Source organism: Schistocerca cancellata, chromosome 3 (assembly GCF_023864275.1).
Source record: "Schistocerca cancellata isolate TAMUIC-IGC-003103 chromosome 3, iqSchCanc2.1, whole genome shotgun sequence".
Lineage (NCBI taxonomy): Eukaryota > Metazoa > Arthropoda > Insecta > Orthoptera > Acrididae > Schistocerca > Schistocerca cancellata.
In genome coordinates, this window is record NC_064628.1 from 167104442 (window position 1) to 167128184 (window position 23743).

At 41.3% G+C, this 23743-nt stretch overlaps 1 protein-coding gene across 2 annotated transcripts in view; it reads left to right on the forward strand.

The window, feature by feature from the left end:
* LOC126174791 (proton-coupled amino acid transporter-like protein pathetic) overlaps nt 1–20449 on the forward strand; it is an 85138-nt gene extending 64689 nt beyond the window's left edge. For both annotated transcript variants that reach the window (XM_049921162.1, XM_049921161.1), the window contains exons 8-10: nt 12407–12585; nt 15203–15372; nt 19628–20449. In XM_049921162.1, the coding sequence (XP_049777119.1) occupies nt 12407–12585; nt 15203–15372; nt 19628–19872 (594 nt within the window). In that variant the 3' untranslated portion in view covers nt 19873–20449. The remainder of the gene's footprint in view (nt 1–12406; nt 12586–15202; nt 15373–19627) is intronic.
* The last annotated feature ends 3294 nt before the right edge of the window (nt 20450–23743 follow it).

Consider the following 23743-nt stretch of genomic DNA (forward strand, 5'->3'; position numbering starts at 1 on the left):
TTTCTGATGACGCCTAATCTATCCATCTTCCGAAATACTTGTAGTTATCTGCACAGTACTGCACCTGTTTCTTCTTAGGCATAATTTGTAATAAATATCGCTTCACAAGTCCTGCTCAGAGCGGTACAATTGAGTCTACAGATTCATCGACAGTTTCTCGCCGCAGATACATCGTACAACATAGTGAATACCAGGTTCACAGATTTCATAGTGAAACAAATTGCAATTCCAGTTTCTGTTCGAACGACGTGGTCGTGGACATACTTAGTCATTCACATTGTCCTTCACTCCCAAACATGAAAAAAAAAACGGTACATCTAACAAATAAGCGGTGAGTCTGTGATGATAAGCCCGCTTTCCTGTTTCTAAAAATCCTGCAGAAAATTTTCTTTGTACTGTCGAACTTCATCACAGTTTTACATCGTCAGGTTGCAAATAGCTCACAAAAACTAGTAAAGGGAGTTGCTCATTCAAGTGAAACGAAACTAAAACTGGAACTAAAAATGGTTCAAATGGCTCTGAGCGCTGTGGGACTTAACATCTGTGGTCGTCAGTCCCCTAGAACTTAGAACTACTTAAACCTAACCAACCTAAGGACATCATACACATCCATGCCCGAGGCAGGATTCGAACCTGCGACCGTAGGAGTCCCCCGGTTCCGGACTGAGCGCCTAGAACCGCTAGACCACCGCGGCCGGCAAAACTGGAACTTTAGACCACAAGCAGACAAGTGGTGCCAAAATATCGGTGTGGTATACTTTGTCTAGGGCGATGTTGGACGTCAGGATGGAGAGGCACGTGGTTAATACAGGACTGTGCCGCAACTTCCCCAAGTGCCCCTTCTCAATTCTTTACACTAGGCTGCTGTACTTGCTTCAGTCATCGCAGCAAGAAAAATCCGAAGTAGTTCTGTGGAGTACTCTGCATCAGTCAGAAAAGCTGACCGCTTTGCTGCGACGTTGAACACCAAAATTCTAAAAAACCATCATGTATCACCCAACATCCTCAAATCATTTGGATCTCACGATACTTCTGACACTAACAATTTAGTGGCGCTGCTTATATTTACTGATGCACATTCTCATCGGATCTCACGAGACGAAGTGGACCTTCGTGTCGGAGGTGGACGTTGGAAGACGAATCTGGGATACTCTATCCTTTTCTTTTAGCATTGATCTCGCTTAAACAGGTATACCCTTTTATAGCTCAGAATTTGCGGGGACAGAAATCGAAATTACTTTTCGTTACACACAGGTACACATATTCAGTTTTGTCTAACTGTTACGGTACTGGATCACAACGTACATTGTTGTTGTGGTCTTCAGTCCTGAGACTGGTTTGATGCAGCTCTCCATGCTACTCTATCCTGTGCAAGCTTCTTCATCTCCCAGTACATACTGCAACCTACATCCTTTTGAATCTGCTTAGTGTACCGATCTCTTGGTCTCCCTCTGCGATTTTACCCTCCACGCTGCCCTCCAATACTAATTTGGTGATCCCTTAATACCTCAGAACATGTCCTACCAACCGATCCCTTCTTCTAGTCAAGTTGTGCCACAAACTTCTCTTCTCCCCAGTCCTATTCAATACCTCCTCATTAGTTATGTGATCGACCAATCTAATCTTCAGCTTTCTTCTGTAGCACCACATTTCGAAAGCTTCTATTCTCTTCTTGTCCAAACTAGTTATCGTCCATGTTTCACTTCCATACATGGCCACGCTCCATACAAATACCTTCAGAAATGACTTCCTGACACTTAAATCTATATTTGATGTTAACAAATTTCTCTTCTTCAGAAACGCTTTCCTTGCCATTGCCAGTCTACATTTTATATCCTCTCTACTTCGACCATCATCAGTTATTTTGCTCCCCAAATAGCAAAACTCCTTTACTACTTTAAGTGTCTCATTTCCTAATCTAATTCCCTCAGCATCACCTGACTTAATTCGACTACATTCCATTATCCTCGTTTTGCTTCTGTTGATGTTCAACTTATATCCTCCTTTCAAGACACTATCCATTCCGTTCAACTGCCCTTCCAAGTCCTTTGCTGTCTCTGACAGAATTACAATGTCATCGGAAAACCTCATAGTTTTTATTGCTTCTCCATGGATTTTAATACCTACACCGAATTTTTCTTTTGTTTCTTTCACTGCTTGCTCAATATAAAGATTGAATAACATCGGGGATAGGCTATAACCCTGTCTCACTCCCTTCCCAACCACTGCTTCCTTTTCATGTCCCTCAACTCTTATAACTGCCATCTTGTTTCTGTACAAATTGTAAGCAGCCTTTCGTTCCCTGTATTTTACCCCTGCCACCTTCAGAATTTGAGAGAGAGTATTCCACTCAACATTGTCAAACGCTTTCTCTGAGTCTACAAATGCTAGAAACGTAGGTTTGCCTTTCCTTAATCTAGCTTCTAAGATAAGTCGTAAGGTCAGTATTGAATCACGTGTTCGAACATTTCTACGGAATCCAAACTGATCTTCCCCGAGGTCGGCTTCTACCAGTTTTTCCATTCGTCTGTAAAGAATTCGCGTTAGTATAGCTGTGACTTATTGAGCTGATAGTTCGGTAATTTTCACATTTGTCAACACCTGCTTTCTTTGGGATTGGAATTATTATATTCTTCTTGAAGTCTGAGGGAATTTCACCTGTCTCATACATCTTGCTCACCAGATGGTAGAATTTTGTCAGGACTGGCTCTCCCAAGGCTGTCAGTAGTTCTAATGGAATGTTGTCTACTCCCGGGGCCTTGTTTCGACTTAGGTCTTTCAGTGCTCTGTCAAACTCTTGACGCAGTATCATATCTCCAATTTCATCTTCCTCTACCTCCTCTTCCATTTCCATAATATTGTCCTCAAGAACATCGCCCCTGTATAGACCCTCTATATATTCCTTCCATCTTTCTGCTTTCCCTTTTTTGCTTAGAACTGGGTACATATCATGCATTGGATCTTCTTTCCCAGTCAGAAATGTTTGGTAGGTTCGAAGAGAGAGTAAGCGAAAATATTTTGCCACATATTCTCAACTGTGACTACCACTGGCCTAATGTCTACCCTCTAACTTAGAGGACCGAGGGTGAATCAGACACGAACTTCATCAACAGCTCGTTCTGCTTAGCTGAATTATTTAGTGCAACGTGCCAAATAACAAATTCATTCTCTCCCCTATTCCTAACTGGGAGCTGTAAGTTACTTGCCTTATGTAGCTTCACCAATGCGCCGGCCGGAGTGACCGTGCGGTTCTAGGCGCTACAGTCTGGAGCCGAGCGACCGCTACGGTCGCAGGTTCGAATCCTGCCTCGGGCATGGATGTGCGTGATGCCATTAGGTTAGTTAGGTTTAATTAGTTCTAAGTTCTAAGCGACTGATGACCTCATGTAAGTAGGCTGTTTAGATTTTTATATGGGTAATGCCACGTAGCGCTCTATATGAAAATCACTGGCTGTGCTGTGTGCAGTATGTGGCTAGTTTGCATTGTTGTCTGCCATTGTTGTCATGAACTGCTATAGCTGGATGCGAACAGCGCGTAGCGCTGTTCAGTTGGAGGTGAGCCGCCAGCAGTGGTGGACGTGGGGAGAGAGATGGCGGAGTTTTGATAATCTGTAAGACTGAATGTCTGTTTAGATTTTTATATGGGTAATGCCACGTAGCGCTCTATATGAAAATCACTGGCTGTGCTGTGTGCAGTATGTGGCTAGTTTGCATTGTTGTCTGCCATTGTTGTCATGAACTGCTATAGCTGGATGCGAACAGCGCGTAGCGCTGTTCAGTTGGAGGTGAGCCGCCAGCAGTGGTGGACGTGGGGAGAGAGATGGCGGAGTTTTGATAATCTGTAAGACTGAATGTCAATTATGAATATTAAGGTAAATACATTGTTTGTTCTCTATTAATATCTTTCATTTGCTAACTATCCCTATCAGTAGTTAGTACCTTCAGTAGTTTGAATCTTTTATTTAGCTGGCAGTAGTGGCGCTCGCTGTTTTGTAGTAGCTTGAGTAGCGAAGATTTTTGTGAGGTAAGTGATTTGTAAAAGGTATAGGTTAAAGTTAGTCAGGGCCATTGTTTTGTAGGGGTTATTGAAAGTCAGATTGCGTTGCGCTAAATAATATTGTGTGTCAGGTTAAGCACAGGCTTGTATAATTGTTCTAAGTGGACGTTTCACATCTAAAATTGTTCAAAGGGGACGTTTCATATGTCGACCCTTAGCCTAGGATACCTCACTGGAATCTTCTGATTTTTTCTTGTAGTTTGTGTATTTAGTGTAGCTTTTGTTTATTGCTAGTGCGTAATTGTAGAGAGAATCTCCTTTGTAGTTGCAGTCTTTCATTGTTGTACAGTAAAACAGTTGTGGCATGCATGTAGCTTTGCGCCAAGTATTTCGCTGCTGCAATTAACTAGATATTATTTTCAGTGCTATGTTAATGTGTTCTCTTATTTTTGCTATTCAAATTGTGCTTTTCTGTGTTATCGTGTGAAATATTGTGACAATAATGGCGTGTGAAAAACGTAACACTCGGCTCCAAAGTAAACTAAGAAATGACAGTGAAGACGAAAGCAGTGTGTTGGCCCCACCATGTAATGAGTTAACTAATATTCAAAGTAGTAATTTGGTAACTGTGCATAGGGAAATGGAGCGGGCGTCAAACAATGGTGTAGCCAGTCAAACAGGTAATGAACAGGGAAGCATTATCGATCGATCGGTCGGCAACAGCTCGCCTCAGGAATCCGAAATGATAGGACACAATTTTGCAAATACTGTAGATTCAGGTTTTGCGTCCTCACCGTTTTTTCAAATGAGTCAAGACACATTTTCTGCTTGTCAAAATGTGAATGTTGCCGGTGAAAATCCACTGCCAAAAAGCATAGAGAAACAGATTCCAGACACTAATACATTATTATTGCAATTAATGCAACAAATGGAACAAAATCAGAGACAAATGGGACAAAATCTTCAAAAGTTAGACACAATGGAACAAAATCTTCAAAAGTTAGACACAATGGAACAACACCAGAGACAAACACAGCAACAGTTAGACGCAGTGGAACAAAATCTTAAAAAGTTAGACACAGTGGAACAAAATCTTCAAAAGTTAGACACAATGGAACAAAATCAGAGACAAACACAGCAAAAGCTTCAAAAGTTAGACACCACACTTGAACAAACACGTGAAGATTTAACTACTGAATTACATAACATTGAATCGAAATGTCAGAAAGTCTGTAATGATGTAAAAACACAAATTTGTGAGCATTTCCAACCTATTTTTTCGCGGCATGAAAATACATTACAGAATCACGAAGCAGCCATAAAAGAACTGCAAACTATTGTTCATGAAAATCATGAGACCTTGCAAGCTAAAATTGACTCAGTTGCATCTACCGATTCGGTTACGCAACTTGCAAAAACTCAGGAAAACTTAAAGGACACAGTAGAAAGACACATGGGGGAAATTAGTTCATTATCAGAGAAAGTAGCCGAACTTTCGGATCAGGTCACTAACTTATCTACAAAGGTAGATGATGATCTGAATGACACAAGACCCATAGCCTTCACTGACACAGAAGAGTATGAACAAATTAGAAAATTCAAACAAAATCAAAATCAAATCAACACACAGTACAAAAGAGAAATGCGGGAAGTACAAGATCAGCTGACACAGGTAATACAAGAATTACGTATTTCAGAGGACACTCGCGCTCCAACACGGGAAGAGGAACTTAGAAATACGCAAAAGCCACAAAATAATAACACAGGGCATTTCGGTAATTATGAAAGAAATTGGCAAGGTACACCGAATTTTGAGATGGAACCGCCGACACGATATGCTACTCGCCGACACGATGATTTTGACTATAAGCTGTTCATTACTACACGTAAATTCAAAACATTTAAGAATTCTGGCAACGACATTCATCCACAAGCATGGCTCCATCAATTCTCTCATTGTTTCCCTCCCAACTGGTCATTGGAGCACAGGTTAGAATTTATGTGTGGCTACTTAGAGAATGAACCAGCTGTAAGAATGCGATCGGTCATTCACGATTGTCATAGTGAAGGAGAATTTTACCACGCCTTCCTCTCAGCATATTGGTCACAAGCTACACAAGATCGCGTAAAACATAGCATCATGATGATGAAACACTTTGAACAATCTGAATTTTCCAGTCTTGTCAAATATTTTGAAGACATGTTGCACAAGAATCAGTACCTGTCAAACCCATACAGCCCCTCAGAACTCATCCGCATTTGCTTAATCAAACTGCCTGAACATTTACGACATATTATTTTGGCAGGACGTTGCAAAGACGACATTGAAGCTTTTCAGGGACTGTTACAAGAACTGGAAATTGACACAGACAGTCGCGGGATGCGAAATCAGGAAAACAATCACTATAGGTCACATCCGTCACAATTCCGTGACGACAGAAACAATAAATGGCCACGACAAACCTATTCTTACAACGTAAATCGTGACCAAAACAGACACCACCCATATGACAACCACTGGCAGAGTAATAGTTACAGGGAAAGATCACCTTTCCGCGGTAATGACTATCACAGAGACAATCAGAGAAACAGACAATATGGGAACCAATATAACTATTATCAAGGGAGACAGAATAACTTTAGACGCAACGGTCCAGCGCGTAGTCACGACTCAGGCAGAAATTCTCCACCACGTGACAGACAAGAAAGAAACTATGTAAACTACCGACAAAACGACAGACGTGAATTTCATCAGAACTGGCGGGTTTCTAACAGAGCTGGGCCCTCTCGGCAAGGCGAATTTGTGGAAGTTCGGCCTCCTAATCCCAGTAACGGCGCGCGCCAACAAAGAAACAGACAATGACTCGCACCGCAGGCTGCCGCGTGCGCCGGCTGGCTCCGAGAAAAATAACATTGACGCTAACCTTGAGCAAAATTCCCGTATTCTTTGCGGACGAATACCGCATGATACTTGCATTCAAGTTGAAACTCTGCGTACTGAGAAGAGCAAAGGGTAAAAGATTACACCACATTTCTCATGTAATACCATTTATTGACAGATAATCTGCTTTTTAACTTAGTCTTTGCAATTTTCACTTCACGCTACTTGTACAATTTGTCAGAGTTAAGAAACTGTTAACATGCAACATTTTGGTTTGCTTACGAGTGGATTCTGGATTTGAGGTGCTTTCTGTGAAATGCCAGATGACACAGTGGTTGGTTTGTGTGACAGCTACACGATTATATCACGACGTTACTAATGAGTGACAAGTTACAATGTTGCTTTTGCGGTGTATCTGTTTTATATCTGCACAGTTTTTTCTGAATTCTTCTATAAAGTGAGACATGTTTTAGTGGTGACTTTTGTGCTATTGCTACAAGGAGACAGCCTTTTCCGTAGGACAACAATACGTTACAGCACAGTACTTTCCTCATCACGGCAATAAGCGTAATAACTAAGTTATCTATACGCAAAGCATTTCACTTTTGTGTATCATGAGGTAAGTACATTGACTTCTACAGAACTTAGCTTTCGGAGGACAATAACTACGACACTTCCCAGAGATTATCTTACAGCAAGACGCATATTTAGCGCTACTGGACACGTATTTGAGTGATTAATTTTGTACTTAAAACATTTATTTTTAAAGATTTTTGAATTACAAAGAAAGTTTTTCGCAATACATTTCATTCCATTGCTGAAATCTGTAACACCTGAGGGTATAATTACAATAAACCTCAGGGGGGTACACGCCTACTTTGTGTACCATGTGTTTGGCAAGCACAAGGAGCCCTAGCTAATATGGTATTTTCTTATACAATTTAACACATCGGTACCATATTTCTCTAACACATAAATTACACACCTATCTGATCATTTAACAGAGAAACAAACATCCTTTTTCTACGTCAGTGACACATGTTTACGCCATTACAGAGTTGGATTACTTCACACTTAAGAAATTGTACTTTGTCTGTACTTTGTGCACTGTTCATATTTTTTTGGTACCATTGTGATACTATGAGAGCTTTGAATGATGTATTTTGGTATGAGATCATAATTTTTAAAGTACGTTTGAGGTAGATGACACTACCGAAATGAGCAGAGAATTTTCTTTAGGTTTTGAAATCATTGGAAGAAGCTACGACGTTTTTGACATTTGACTGAGGTGTTATGATGTTATTTTTACGACGACGATGTGTATTATGCTGTTGAGGTATGTTTATGTCAATAAAATTCTTGACCTGTGAAATGTTTTTATATGAGACTGTCACTGTAGCGGAAACTACTGTCGTAAATATTTCCGTAAGAAAGTTAAGTGACCACCTGCACATAATGTGACGTGGGCACCCAGGTGTGTCAGACACCTGGAGAACAAGCCTTTTCAGACGCTCAGGTAGAAAAGAAAGCCATTAGGATGTGCCTTTCATCGCTAATGCGACACGCTCGTTACTTGAAAACATATGATTTTTGTAATGCGTTGTGGGCACACAGCTGTGTCAAACACCTGGAGAATAAACCATTAGGATGTGCCTTTCATCGCTAATGCGACACCCTCGTTACTTAAAAATTTATGATATTTACTGAAATGCCTAACAAAATGACAAGAAATATTTTTACATCTGCACACCTGATTATGACAAGAGTCTTTGTACGAGAGTTGAGAGCAATTAACTTATGAAATGAAATGTCACATGACTACTGAATGACATTTTTATGCTTTGGTTTGCGTAATTGCTTATTTCATTTGATGTCTGGTTTCCAGCTGTGTAGCAGCATTGCTTTTATAAAATAAAATGCATTTGCTAATGTGAACACTTTCTGTCAACAGATCTATTAAATAATTATTTTATGATCCACATTCTTTAAAAAGGAGCACTTGGAAAGGAAAGAACAATACGAAGGAACTCGTAACAGTAAAACATGATTTTCTTTTCAAGTACATGGTAATATTTTTTTTACAATAAGTTGTTATGGTGCACCACTTTAATTACATAGACATTAAGATGTGAATACACATTTCCCTTGTCTGCATTGTTGTTTTTCCTGTAATATTTTTTCTGCTTGCGCTATGTCAGGTTTAGGTATAAGTTGCTGCTGTTTGTCAGGCATAGTGTTACTGAATTTGACTTTGTGTTACTCTTCTAAGCTAGTTTTTCTTGTTTCCTGCATTGCCTTATATTAGTTGTAATATTGCACTTGCTTTGCTAATTTATGCTGCTTGCTTTGCCATTTCTATTTTTTGTCATTGATGTTTGTGTTAATTATTTTTTTTGCTGCATTGCCTCGTCCCTTGGTATATATATCTGAGCTCAGTAGATTTAAGTTAGCTTAAGAGGGGGTAGACTATATAAGAAACTGACTATGGAGAATAGGTAAAGAATGCATTGCGAAGAAAGATTTGGGCCCCAATGAGTATTGTACAATCAGAAATAATTATTTTGAAAGAAATATGAATAGAATACAGGAAGGAGGTATAGATAGGACTTTTTGGGAATAATGATGAATGAAGGGAGATCTCCGAGACGTAAAGAAAGTTTTGTTTGCACAATACTGCAGTAAAACAAACCCTGTCCTTTCCTTCTATTATTCCGCTATATGTTTGTGTACCCTTGTGTATTTGTGTTTTTCCTGTCTTTATGTGTTTAGCTGATGAGAGCTATGTTGTAGAATTTTTCTAATACTCTGTTATTTTCTTTGTAAAGATGCTTAGACTTTATTTATTCTCCTTTGTTTTAATGCTCATGTGTGAAGTTGACGTTTCAAAAGTGATTCTGATCTTTTATGTATGTACTCATGTCATCATTCCTGTAACACTGATGTATATGTTTATTTCTATTCTTTTGTAAAGCCCCTATTACTACAAATATTATCTGTATTGTTATGTCTTTAATGTTGTATTTTGTATCTTTGTAATTGTATTCTTATGTTATATAATTGTAATTGACACCAGTTCATCATGTTATTAACTTGTAAGCATTCATTTCACTGCACACTTTTCTGTTGGTCATAGTATATGGACAATATGTGAGAAGTAGGGACTGTTAGTGTTTGCACGTGTGTTAATAATTCAGCAAGGGACTGGATAACAGCATTGCTGGTTCTAAGGACAATTCCAAAAACTTTGTGAATGCACAAGTGGTGGTTATGGACTTGCTCTATTATCCGCAAGACTCTTCAATGGTGATTGTGCACCTGCACAGTCGCAACAGATGGCTGCTGGCCATCTCTACAAGGACTACAGTGGGTCTGCACCTCTGGTGGCCCACCAATACCATACTCTCTACCAGGACTACAGTGGGCCTGTCCACAATTTCTACAAGGACAACAGTGGGTCTGCACCTCTGGTGGTCCACCAATACCACAATCTCTACCAGGACTACAGTGGGTCTACTCTGTGATGACCTACCTACCAATATTTTTCGAAACGTCGACTGACTCTGCTGTGGGTTTGCTCTGTTGTGGCCCATTACCTGTCAGCATGTCAAGAGTCAGCACTGTCTTACTGTTGGAAGGACAATACTACTTCTTCAAGACTGCATGGAAATCCACTACTTCCGTGTGCATTGTATTCTACTGCTCAGACTTTGAGCAAACAAACTGCAGGTTTACTCTTATGATGAATGATCGGGACTGTCTTTATTGACTGTGAAAAAATTTTAGCTGTTGACCAACATTGTATCAATAAGTGTGTGCATTTGATATCTTTGTTATTGTAATTATGAAAAATTTTATCAAATCTTTATTGGCCACTGCCCAAAAATATTTTGTAAAATTTTTTGTGGGGAGCATGGGGGCTATGTAAGTAGGCTGTTTAGATTTTTATATGGGTAATGCCACGTAGCGCTCTATATGAAAATCACTGGCTGTGCTGTGTGCAGTATGTGGCTAGTTTGCATTGTTGTCTGCCATTGTTGTCATGAACTGCTATAGCTGGATGCGAACAGCGCGTAGCGCTGTTCAGTTGGAGGTGAGCCGCCAGCAGTGGTGGACGTGGGGAGAGAGATGGCGGAGTTTTGATAATCTGTAAGACTGAATGTCTGTTTAGATTTTTATATGGGTAATGCCACGTAGCGCTCTATATGAAAATCACTGGCTGTGCTGTGTGCAGTATGTGGCTAGTTTGCATTGTTGTCTGCCATTGTTGTCATGAACTGCTATAGCTGGATGCGAACAGCGCGTAGCGCTGTTCAGTTGGAGGTGAGCCGCCAGCAGTGGTGGACGTGGGGAGAGAGATGGCGGAGTTTTGATAATCTGTAAGACTGAATGTCAATTATGAATATTAAGGTAAATACATTGTTTGTTCTCTATTAATATCTTTCATTTGCTAACTATCCCTATCAGTAGTTAGTACCTTCAGTAGTTTGAATCTTTTATTTAGCTGGCAGTAGTGGCGCTCGCTGTTTTGTAGTAGCTTGAGTAGCGAAGATTTTTGTGAGGTAAGTGATTTGTAAAAGGTATAGGTTAAAGTTAGTCAGGGCCATTGTTTTGTAGGGGTTATTGAAAGTCAGATTGCGTTGCGCTAAATAATATTGTGTGTCAGGTTAAGCACAGGCTTGTATAATTGTTCTAAGTGGACGTTTCACATCTAAAATTGTTCAAAGGGGACGTTTCACTCAGAAGTTAAGTCGCATAGTCCTCATAGCCATTTGAACCATTTCATAAATGCGAAAGACACTGACCATTGTGTCTGTGCTGTTGGAGTAACGTAGAACGCAGCATTTCCTTTTGCACATCTGTTGTCATATACAGGGTATCCCTGGAGGAATTATTATATTCAGGAGTATAGCATGAATGAACCTCCGAAGCAAAAATGTCTAGTAAACATGGCATCTGAAATGCATGCCTGATGAGTTATGAGCACTTCTTCATCTTCGATACTCTGAAATAAAGCTCGTCTACTGCAAGCTCTTTGTTTTCTGTATTTTGGGAGGAGATAGTAAGATACAAAACAAGAAAAATTGTCCAGGTAATATGGGATCCAAAATGCATATCTCACTGGCTACGATCAGTTGTTCAGTAGAAGAGATGTTTTTCGCAGTAGCGGAGATGAGAAAGTGCTCCTAGCTGTTAAGGTACGCACTTTTTCGACTCGAATGATAGTTTCTGTGAGATCCCTGAATACTGACCATTTCTCCTGGAGCATTCTGCATACAGTGACAAACCGATAATCATCGGTAGACTACTAGTCACTCTTACCTGAGAACTGATCAGAAAATATACTGGGGTAGTACAGTGTATTAAAGTTAACACTGAAGCAAGAGTAACTAGACATATTTAAGGGACTATAGTGAAGGCACTTCAGAAGAAAGTTCTACTATCTCGCTCTTATGTGCGATCATCGTTTTTACCTTGTATTAGGGTTAGACTTGAGTTGAACGTTGTTGTGACAACGGCTTTATTTACAGGTGATGCCTGTGGAGAACAGCATGAAGAACCCGCAGCGCTTTCTGGGCTGCCCAGGCGTGCTCAACATCACCATGTCCATTGTCGTGGGTCTGTACGCCATCATTGGATTTTGTGGTTACCTGAAGTACGGACCAGACACCGAAGGCAGCGTGACACTCAACTTGCCAAGCGACGAGCCGTGAGTTGATATTTAATGTTCTTTTATTAGTTTTTAAGACTTCATATCACGAACATAAACTATGTTTTTCTTCGTAAGTCACGGAAGACGTATGAAGCAATCATACATCCAAACCAGAATCCTCATTGTGATAGTGAATATCTGTATTTCGTTTCCTAACAGTGTTTCTTAACCCCACATTTAAGAGCGACTATTGCTTCTACCCTTCACTTATTTTTTTCTGTTATCTTCTGCGATTGGGCGAATAAACAAAACCAAAAGTGTGTTTAAGAACAATATTCTCCTTGAATAGAACGACACTAGCAGCTGGGGCACGTCTTACACCGGCAGACCAGCAGGAACACAGATAAGGAATTCCTGCTGTAGTTGAATGGTATGGGAAATAATGACCAGATATGCACCTGATCGCAGTCTTCCTCTACTGAAACCATGCCAGCATTCGCCTTATTCTGTATAGGGAACACACTAATCTCGATGACCGAACTGAAGACTTGTCCTTCCTGCCACGAGGCCAGGGTCTCAACCACTCTCTCCGAGTAACATTCAAGACTTCTGACTAACAGTGCCAGTCCTATGTTTCTGGCAAGGGACGGCAGAATTTCGATGAGGTGTAGCTCAGATGTTTCTCATTCGGAAAAAAAGTCTACACCTATATCGGTTTCTTGCTGAATAATCCGTAGTTTCCGATAAATTGGACGTCGACGAAGTCTGAGTATTCCAAGTGACTCGTAAGATAGAGTGCGTGACGAATGATGAGTTTCCTCTTAATCGGAATGCGAACAAGAACATGAGTCCGCAAATCCGTCTTTTATCACATATCGACCACACTAGGTAGACATATAAGCGCTAGTCCCTAGGAGTAGTGCTACGAAGAAAACATTTACGGAATTTTTCAAAAATTTGGACCATCGGACTAGTGACAGAAGTAGGTCACTTTGTTTTTTATTGTAGATTCTATGTGATGATTTATATCAAAATCCGAAACACAACTGTCGCTCTCCCCTAGCGACACCGAGAATAAAATGTTTGCCGCCACACTAGCTCTTCAAATTACATTTAGCCCCTGGTCCTACATAAACTAATTGGAATGGGTTAGGTCTGTGTCTTGTGACACAAAGGTGGTTTAAAAGCTGATAGAAGGCTTACATTTGTGCTTTGGCTTACCCGAGTTTAATAAACCGTGCTGCTGATGGCAATACCCGAAAACCACTGAGTACTGCAACTGCTACAGTATTACCTGTTGCATCAAGAGAAAAATTTCGGACTGTATCTCTTACTGAAAAAGTAATGAACTGGAATTTTCCTGTGTCAATCAAAGAAGTAACGTATCTCCAACAGCATCCGCCTCAGTTTGGAGTAAATATAAGAGATTTTTGTTTAGGCGTAGACTTCACACTGATTTTAATAAGTTAAAAGCAAGTAGTTTTTTAATGCGTAATGTAGCAAAAGGCCTAAGGAGTACAAGCGGAAGCGGGTGTATAGTCTAGACGTACGACTACCTCTTCCATCTGGACGGTGCACACAGAGGGCTGCGAGAACCAAGTCTGGGTTGTCAATCGTTCCCACTACCACAAAAAAATAATTAACTAAATAAAATAAAAACAAAAAATTAAGAACTCCGTTTCCCTGTCGTTGACAGGCATCCAACGGGGTGAAAGCCATACGCGAATCCTTTCCCAAACACTAACAGATAACGATCTAATCCTTAACAAAGTCCATCTCACCCTCCGCCTCGTTTCGCTTCCATTTCTGGCCCCGAAGGACCACTTAATAGAGTCGTCGTCCCAATTACATATTTTATAAACTAAAAGGATTTCCATTTCAGTCTCTTCTTATTTAAAAAAAACACGAAGCCATTCAGTAGCACCTGCCCACCACACATCCGCGTGTTTCGTCGCGGATCGTTTACTCGGATAATGCTTTACAAACTACAGTGTCAGACGCTACAGGAGAGGCGTTGTGCATTCCGTAGAGTTTTACTGCTGAAAATCCAACAGCTTACGTACCAACAAGAGTGAGACAACATACTGCGTCCTGCACGTATGCCTAGCTTGTTCTTGCACTTAGAAGCACTAACCAACCTAAAAACATAGTAATCCTAATAGCTATAATTATTAATCATGACCGCTGATATAATGTTATCCAGTACACCGTCCTCAATCACCAATAAATATATCTGCACCCGTTACACCTTACATAATAATTTTTTTAATACGGTCATTGTGTTTCCCATAAGGCACTATGTATAGTCTGTGTATTTTAAAGTGGGTTACGATAACTGAATTTTATAATAACATAAAGCTATCCTAATGAGACAAGTGATCATTTAATCATAATTGACACCACAGAGACAGTTTCCCGCAAAGTACAACCAAGATAGATTAGAAAAGTACTGAAAGGTCTCCTTGATCACTGGTAACCGGTTTTACACAGAAAAATTAGCAATCAGCGCTGTCGTATGTCTACAGACTATTTCGTCTCTCTGTGGTATATTCGTTTTATTCTTTTTTAATAAGCTATGTTCGGCCTTTATAACTTGCTAGAGTGCTGCTATTGACCACATGTGTATTTCACAATATTTTCATGTAATCCTGAAGATCACGACTTGTTCTTGTAGACTGGCGCAGTCCGTGAACATCCTGATCGCCTTGGCAATAGTGCTGACGTACGGACTGCAGATGTTCGTGCCTAACGACATCAGCCTGACGCTGGTCATGGAGAAGGTTCCGCCACACCGCGCAGAGCTGGTCCAGTACTGCTACCGCATCGGGACCTGCCTCGCTACCGGTGAGTTGACGCTTTCTGCGCCTAGCTGCAGCTCCTTGGCTCTCAGTAACTGTTTCGATATGGAATTAAATGTTTCAGCATAGAATGGATTCCAATTCAATTAGGCCGTATCCTTTCGGTCGAAAACTAACACATTCATCTCGGTTTTGAAGCTGTAATAATAATAATAATAATAATAGTAATAATAATAATAGTAGTAGTAGTATTAGTAGTAGTAGCAGCACCAGTCGTGTTAGCAGACCAAATCAGAAGTCCACCTATTATCAAGACCGACGGTCTTGCAGCAGAGGTAACAACGGTTCCCTTCAGATCACAAAATTTAAGCGCTGTCGCGCTTGGCTTGCACTTGGATGGGTGACAGCCCAGGTCTGCCGAACGCTGTTGGCGAGCGGGATGCACTCAGCCCTTGTGAGGCCAACTGAGGAGCTCCTTGACTGTGAAGTGGCGCCTCCTGTCTTGTACACTGACAACGGTCGAGAGAGCTGTGTGCTGACCACATGCCCCTCCACATCCGCATCCACTGACACCGTCTGAGGTTGAGACGACGGTCGGTCGGACCTTCAGAGGCCTGTTCGCACGGCGTTTCTATTACGCATACGATTGTTGCTCATAAACGTCCAGACATATTTCAGCATCTTTGTGCCTCCATCGGGTGTTTCTCTTATTCAGAAAATAAAATAAGAACTGCATAGAAGTACCATCTGACAGTGGCACGAAGGTGCTAAAACATGTCCGAGCGTTTATAAAGAAAAGTTATTCACATAATACGTGGACCTGAATTCCTGAAAGTAACACATTCAATAGTGTTTTAGCGTAACAGTCATATGCTGGACACTGCAGCCCAGCAGGAACAATGGACAGCCAACCAGTTGCAAAAATGGCTTTCAAATAACCTTGACCCCGGTTTCAAGGGATCTAAACCCCTCTTCGGTAGGAGAGACAAAACATCACGTTAGGTATTCACTTGGAAAAATCTGTCTCCACATTATTTTAATCGGCAACGGTGTGCATGTCCACATGCCGGCATGGAACTACTACCAAGGTCCGTCTTTCTAAGTGATTCTTTTTACTGATGCGACAAGCCCTTGATCAGGGGTCTTAATTTTTGCTTATGGACGTACAGACAGTTGCCGATTTGTGTCATGTGAAGAGTACTTTTACTGAGTGAACTGCTAATGTGAACTTTGTCTGTCCTTCCGAAGAAGACGGGTTTAGATGCGTCGAAACCGTTGTCAAAGTTATTTGAAAATCACAATTTTTGCAACTGGTTGCCTATTCCTGCTCTTCCGTAACTGTTGCTGTAGTGTAGCAAAGTTCAAAATATTGCAGCCCATCTTGATATCCATACGTGATAAATAAAATTAGACATAATTCCTGCCTTATGCAGTTTCTTCATTTTCATCAGACATCAATCAGCATTTTCTCCCAGTTTCAGTGTCATTTTTCTTACCATTCTGCTTATGAACAAACATGACTGTATCGAAGAACTGAACATAACGAAGCGAACAGCACTGAAATATGGACGTGATACTTACGAAATTGATAAAATAAACAACAGACAACCCATACATATTATAAAATGTTCGTGCGTACACGCGCGCGCACACGCGATCGCATCTGTGTATGTGTTTTACGTCTCCCCCCTAAACGAGACACCCTCAACACAAGAGAGACCAGATCAACACATAGCAAGCAACAGATGTCTCACATTCACATACAAAAATAAAGTTACACGCAGACACTCAACTTATTGGAGTTACAAGATAAACAACTAGCACAGCTAAATATAGCCAGGTCCGTTTCTACCAATTTATTTCCAGCTGCCGTCAAACAGTACATTCGACCGAGAATGTAAGGGCTTTTAGTATCATATATGCAAAAACTCTCAGAAAATTTAAAGGTAATACAGCTCCAACTCATCATTTCCTGAACAAGTAACAGCACAGAATCGTCACCCAACAAACACAGATATCATTTTCAAAATTCTTAAGTGAGCAATAGCTCGAGACAGAAATTGGCAATACAAGAGTCTTACTATACACAAAAATTGATCGGCGGGGGAAGAAACACGCTATTTTACGACACATCACTCTATAATAAAACACAATTTGTCAGAACAAAAGCATTGTACAAATAAACTTAACCGCAAAAGAAACTCATCGATTCGTACTGTACTCTCAGACAACTCCATTCTCCGTTCCCAAATATCGTATGGTTGTCCTCTCCCTCCAATCTCTATTACTCACACTGTCAGCCTGTTTATCTCACTCGCTCTCCATCCCTCGCCCGCGCACGCACACAGCACTAACACTCGAAAGGTCAATAACATTCGGAAGTTGCGCGCCACTGTCAAATAAAAATGCAAGCAAACAACTAAACAAAAATAGCTAAAATAACATATTAGGTAACAACAAAAACTTTATATTTTCGTGGCGAAATAAAATAAAATGAAGTGCGTGTATATTGGTTAAAACGGTATTAGTGAACATAATAAGTGTTTTAACCAGTCCGATCCATACAGGAACAAAACACTTCCAATCTTCTGTAGGCATAGCTTTTTCTGTACTTAACTTTAATTGCTATATGTTTCACTTCGCCTCCTGCCCGTTCTGCTTTTCAACCTCAAGATTTCTTCCATTCAATTTTTTCCTTATTTTCATTTTACCTCTGGATTCTACTTCAGTGGATCTGAGGTATCACGGAAAACATATATGATAATGCGCGGATGCACAGCGTCCCAGCTGACGAGAGCAAAAGATTTACGTTACGTACTATGACCCTCACGTGTACACGTATTTATATACATATATATTTTTAGTACATTTCGTTCAAAAGGGTACTATACACCTTACTTTAGTCATATTCCTCATACAACAACTTCAAATAAGATTAGAAGTGGAGTGGAATGCACCGTCGGTAATATCACATTGAACCTCTCCTCAGAAACTCTCCATAAGAAGAGCAAGGGAAAAATCAACATAATATTCTTGCTGCGGTATTTCGTTTACATACTGTAAGTGGCTTATTTATATGAGGACATAGAACGCTGATTACACATGTGGAACGATAACATGTTCACGCCAAGGTGCTGCGGCGGATTCACGTTCGTATAATCAGCTACTGGACTGCTTGGCTAGGCAAAGTATGTCATAGCTCCTTACATTACATTCCTTGCCACTTTCTCGGCACAGTACTAGCGCAATGGAACTTGTACAAACGTTGGCGTGGGTTTTAGTTTATCGTCCTTACGAAAAGTATAAAACTCTATAGAATGGATTCACTTAACTCAAAAAGAAGCAAATGCTCGGCATTTTATTCCTGTTTCAAGGGTTTTGATTTTTTCCTAGAAAACGCGCAAATCTTCTACTAAAGAAGTGAATGGCTCAATGTAAAATTCCCAAGCTATGTGCAGAACAATGGCAAGACATTAAAAACACTTAAAGAAATACAAAGATAAATGGATCATACGGAACTGCACGCTGTGTTTGTCTCGAAGACTGTCACCAAATGAGGTGGGGCACTAGTGAGACAATGGACTCGCATTCTCAGTCCCCACCTTACTACCCAGATTTAGCTTGTCCGTTGTTTATCTAAATCGGTTGTAGAAAGTGGCGGAAATTTGTGGTACGTTCCCACGGGACCGAACTGCTGGGGTCATCGGTCCCTAGGCTTACACACTACTTAATCTAACTTAAACTAACTTACGCTAAAGATAACACACACAGCCATTCGCGAGGGAGGACTCGAAAGTCAGCCGAGGTGGTGGAGGGAGGGGGGCTGGGAGGGGAGCCTCACGAACCGTGGCAAGGTGCCCTACACCACGCGGCTACACGGCGTGCCTTAAAGAAAGTGAGAGGTCAGTTTACGTACCTAACTTACCCCAATATCTGCTTGTACCTTCTATAACCACGTCGTCGTCGACGTGACGTTAAGCCATAATCTTTTATTTTCGTTAATAACTGCTTTTCCGTACCTGAAAAATGAAATGACGCCAGTATTTACTAAGCTCGTACTATCGCACACAGCACTGTGTTAACGGCTCGGCTGCCGTCCATGGCAGCTTCACGGCTCCCGTGCGCGATTTGGACCGTGTCGATCCAAGGGGGGGGGGGGGGGGGGGGGGCAGAAGTTTAAGCCGCTTTTCGTACTTCGGTTATGTGCAAGTAGCTTAGTAATCAAGTGTGAAGTGATGGTAATGCCACAGTTTATGTCACTGTTTTTCTGAAGCAGATGTCCAAATTGTTTGATGTTGCAGTTGCGGTGGCAGTAGCGATCCCCAAACTGGAGCCGATTATTTCGCTTGTGGGCTCGGTGTTCGTATCGACCCTGGGCCTCTTCTGCCCCGCTGTGCTGGAGACGGTCGTCTTCTGGGAAGACGGCATGGGGCGCCTGAATTGGCGACTCTGGAAGAACATCTTCATCGCTGCCTTCTCTATCTTCGGACTCGTCACCGGCTCCTACGTTGCGGTACTGGAGATCATCCGCACCTACTCGGGGTAGAACGCCAGTTGTTCAGTGAAAGGCACTACGTGCAAGCTGTGACTACATCGGTGATGTGCGTTCTGACGGGAGACTGTCGGTGATATCGGGGTCTCCGGAACACTGTGTGCCTAACAAGTGCGTCGGAACGTCAGTACCGTGTCATTACTTAGTGTGAAATTTATGTTCACACTGTTATTTATTTCGGCACGTTGATCTTAGCGTGTTGGACACAATGCCCGTTCTATGGGCTCTCTAAAGAACTTTTGTCTTTCTATATACTTTATTATTTTCTGAAATAAGATTGACACAGGGCACAAATGTTGGTAGCTTCTTGTTTATTATAAAGGTAATTCCGTGTGATGAAACATTCTTGTCTAGTCAGATACCTACGTAATAAGCGTAATGAGCACGTACAAAGCGGTGTGACTCTCGCAATACTCCATCATCAAATTAACTGACATTACACTATTTGCTACACTTGTGTATGTTTGTATGTCTGTTCAGTGCCACATTGTCATTTTAAGAACATGTAAATAGTAGAGTATAAGTATTTAATTATTTTTCATATTCTCAAATAAATTTTGTTTTACTGATATATATCTGTTATTATTTACAAAATAGAAAGCTCATATTTTGGGATAAAGATTTACCCTCATATCACGCATGTGAAATACATTATCATGTTTGCAGAATTGTGAGTACAAAAAGCTTTTTGCTAGGAATGGAACCAAAATTAATTTTTATTCATTTGTATATCTGGATACCTAAAATACGCCATACTATCCACATTTTGATGTACGTAGGTTGGAATTTAAATATTGGCAACACTGCTGTGGAGACACTATGCAATGGAATCTACTACTGTCGCTGATAGCACACGTTCTTGACACACCTACCTTACCTCCGAGCAAATGGACTCGCCCGTCCCACGTCATCGGCGTGTTCACAATCGAGAGAAACAGTCACTTGTGAGCGAGCGGTCTAACGTAATGGTGTTTCAATATGTTTTCGAAACAGGAATAACGGAGTTGTATCAAGATTGAATGTGCCAGACGTCGTACAGTGCGACAGCCTCACCAAGATCTTCAAGAGGCGTGAGGGAATCGGCATTGCTGTACAGAACAGTGGCACTTTGGGTAAAAGCCTTCAACGAAGGTCGGCAAACTGTGGCAGACATGCATAGGGGATGTCGTCCTAGACTCTCTGACGAAGAAGTGCATGCTGTTGCAGCGTTAGGGAACAGTGATCGTCGACATACGGATTCATGAGCTCGCCCACGAAACCGGATTAGTGCATGCGACTGTGCTTCGCATCCTGAAGGAACGCCTGCGCATGCGAAAAATTGCATCACGATGGGTTCCGCCTGACTTGACGGAAATGCAGAAATGGATGCGTCACGACGCTGGTCAGACGCACTTGGAACGCTATGAGTGCAAATGAGAAGCTATCTTACGCCGTATCGTAACACTGGATGAGACATGGGCCACACCGTACGAGCCAAAACTGAAACGGCAGTCCATCGAACGGCGTCATTATGGGTCGTCGCGAAAGTCGGGAGTGCGTCAGAGCTCCAGTATGGAGAAAGTTATGGTGATTCTCGTGTACGACTGTGATGATGTTATCCTAACACATTAGTTCCTCCACTTCACACCGTCGATGCACAGTATTACTGTTCGTTTTTGGAGCATCACCTGCGACCAGCTTTGCGAAAGAAGCGGCGACACTTTCTACGCAACCCATCCATCATTTTGCACGGCAATCAGCGGGCAAATACAGCGCAAGCTGTGGCTGCTCTGTTCGCTCGATGGGACTGGGAAGTACTGTACCATCCACCATACTCCCCGGACATAAATCCTTGCGACTTTGAGTTCAATCTGAAGATGAAGGAACCACTTCGTGGCATTCGCTTCAGAACTGTTCTAGAGTTTCGACGGGCAGTAGACCGCTCCATTCGCACCATCAACAGAACAGACTCTTCTAACGGTATACTACTCCTTCCACATCGCTGTCAACGGGTTCTACACAACGCTGGTGACTACTTTGAAGACAGTAACAGGTGCAAACATGTAACTCCCTTGTATCGGTTGCGAATCAATAGTTGCGACGTTTTAAGTTCCAACCCTCGTACATATAATCTCTGATGTAGGTAAGTCTTAGTACTCACTACATACACATACTAGGAGAAAATACGATAGTGAAGAACAAAATTACAAATGCAAAAAGGAAAAAAAACCGACAGGGAAAGAACTAGAAAAGGAAAAAGTACTTACCATCGCCTCAAAACTACTAATTTCCCATTAACCTATTAACGAGTCAGTACTGCTACTGATTTACGTAGACCTCCATTGAGCAAGTACTACTGCTGTCTGTACTACTGCACTATTACCGTTATCACGAAAATTCTCTAATTTTTTGGTTCATCACAATCGCTACTCCTTTCTAAGCTAATACATCTGAGACCACTGAAAGTTGTTTCCCCATATGGATCCGTTCTGAGACTGTCCTGGTCAATAACCATCATCCGCTGCGACGCGTCTGACACTGGACGATGCGGCAACAGCTTTCCGTTGAGGCAATCGTGTACACGATTCAGTGTACCATCTCCGAACACACATCTCTGTAATCGCTCTCGCTAGTGCGATGCAGAGGCTATAAGGCTTTCTTCTTCAGTGGTAGTCAACACCAGTTATCTTCTTTCCATCGATTAGAACCTTCCTTCCCAACAGTCAGAATCAACGCTTATAAAATAAAAATGACTTTAAATGAAAATTTATAATCTTGAAACTTCCTGGCAGATTAAAACTGTGTTCGGGACCGAGACTCCAACTCGGGTAGTAAAGTTGTGGGGACAGATCGTGAATTGTGCTTGGGTAACTCAGTTGGTAGCGTACTTGCCCGTGAAAGGCATAGATCGCGAGTTAGAGTCACGGACCAGCACACAGTTTTACTGTGCCAGGAAGTTTCCTTCAGCACACACTCCGCTACAGAGTGAAAATTGCCTTCTGGTATATACATCTTGACTGAATCGTCCACCCTCATTCATCGAATAGTGAGGTTTTTCTATTAAGGAAATTGCAAAGGAGCAAAGGAATTCGTCTTTTGCTTCAAATAAATATATCGCAGGGGAGACAGGGTGAAAATGAACCACGCCTTCAGCGTCGTCTGAAAATGAGTTGCGAATAAATATTTAGAGTATGGATTTTTACAGACCAGCAATCTTTCATAGTATGCTGGTGTAAGGAAATTACTTGGTTTTATCAGGTCTCCCAATGCCTCTCCGCTTTCCACAGCAAAGTCTACAGATTTTTTATTCAGGTCATATGTTAGGTGATGCTGTCAGTCATTCGTCACTAGAACCATGCCATGTTTCCAAGAGAACGATTTAGAATATTCCATCAAAATGTAAGAGTTATTAGAGATAGTGAACTGCTTATAGATGTTGACTCCGAAATTATTGGTATGTCGGAGCATCACTTAAATAATTTGACAATTCAGAGGCTTCCTTTACCGAATACAGATTAGCTGACTGTTTCTCAAGGAGTTTCTTGTGGAGTGGGGAAGTGGCTAAGTACGTAAAAACCGTATTCCATTTGAGTCCATAGACATATCACGGCACTGCACTGAACAGATATTTGAATGTTGTGCAGGGGTAGTTGAATTTAGTGAAACTAAACTTACAATTGTTGTGGATTCTAGGTCCCCTAACTCTGACTTCAGAGCATTTCTGCTCAAGCAAGAGGGCTCTTGATTCACTTTGTAGAAAGTACCAGAAATTAGTTATGTGGTAACTTCATTATAATTTTTTTGTATGATGGTGCAAGAAAAAGGATCTTGGTAGGTCTCCTAAATTCATATGATCTGATGTGGACTGTGTTTTTTCCAGCTAGGG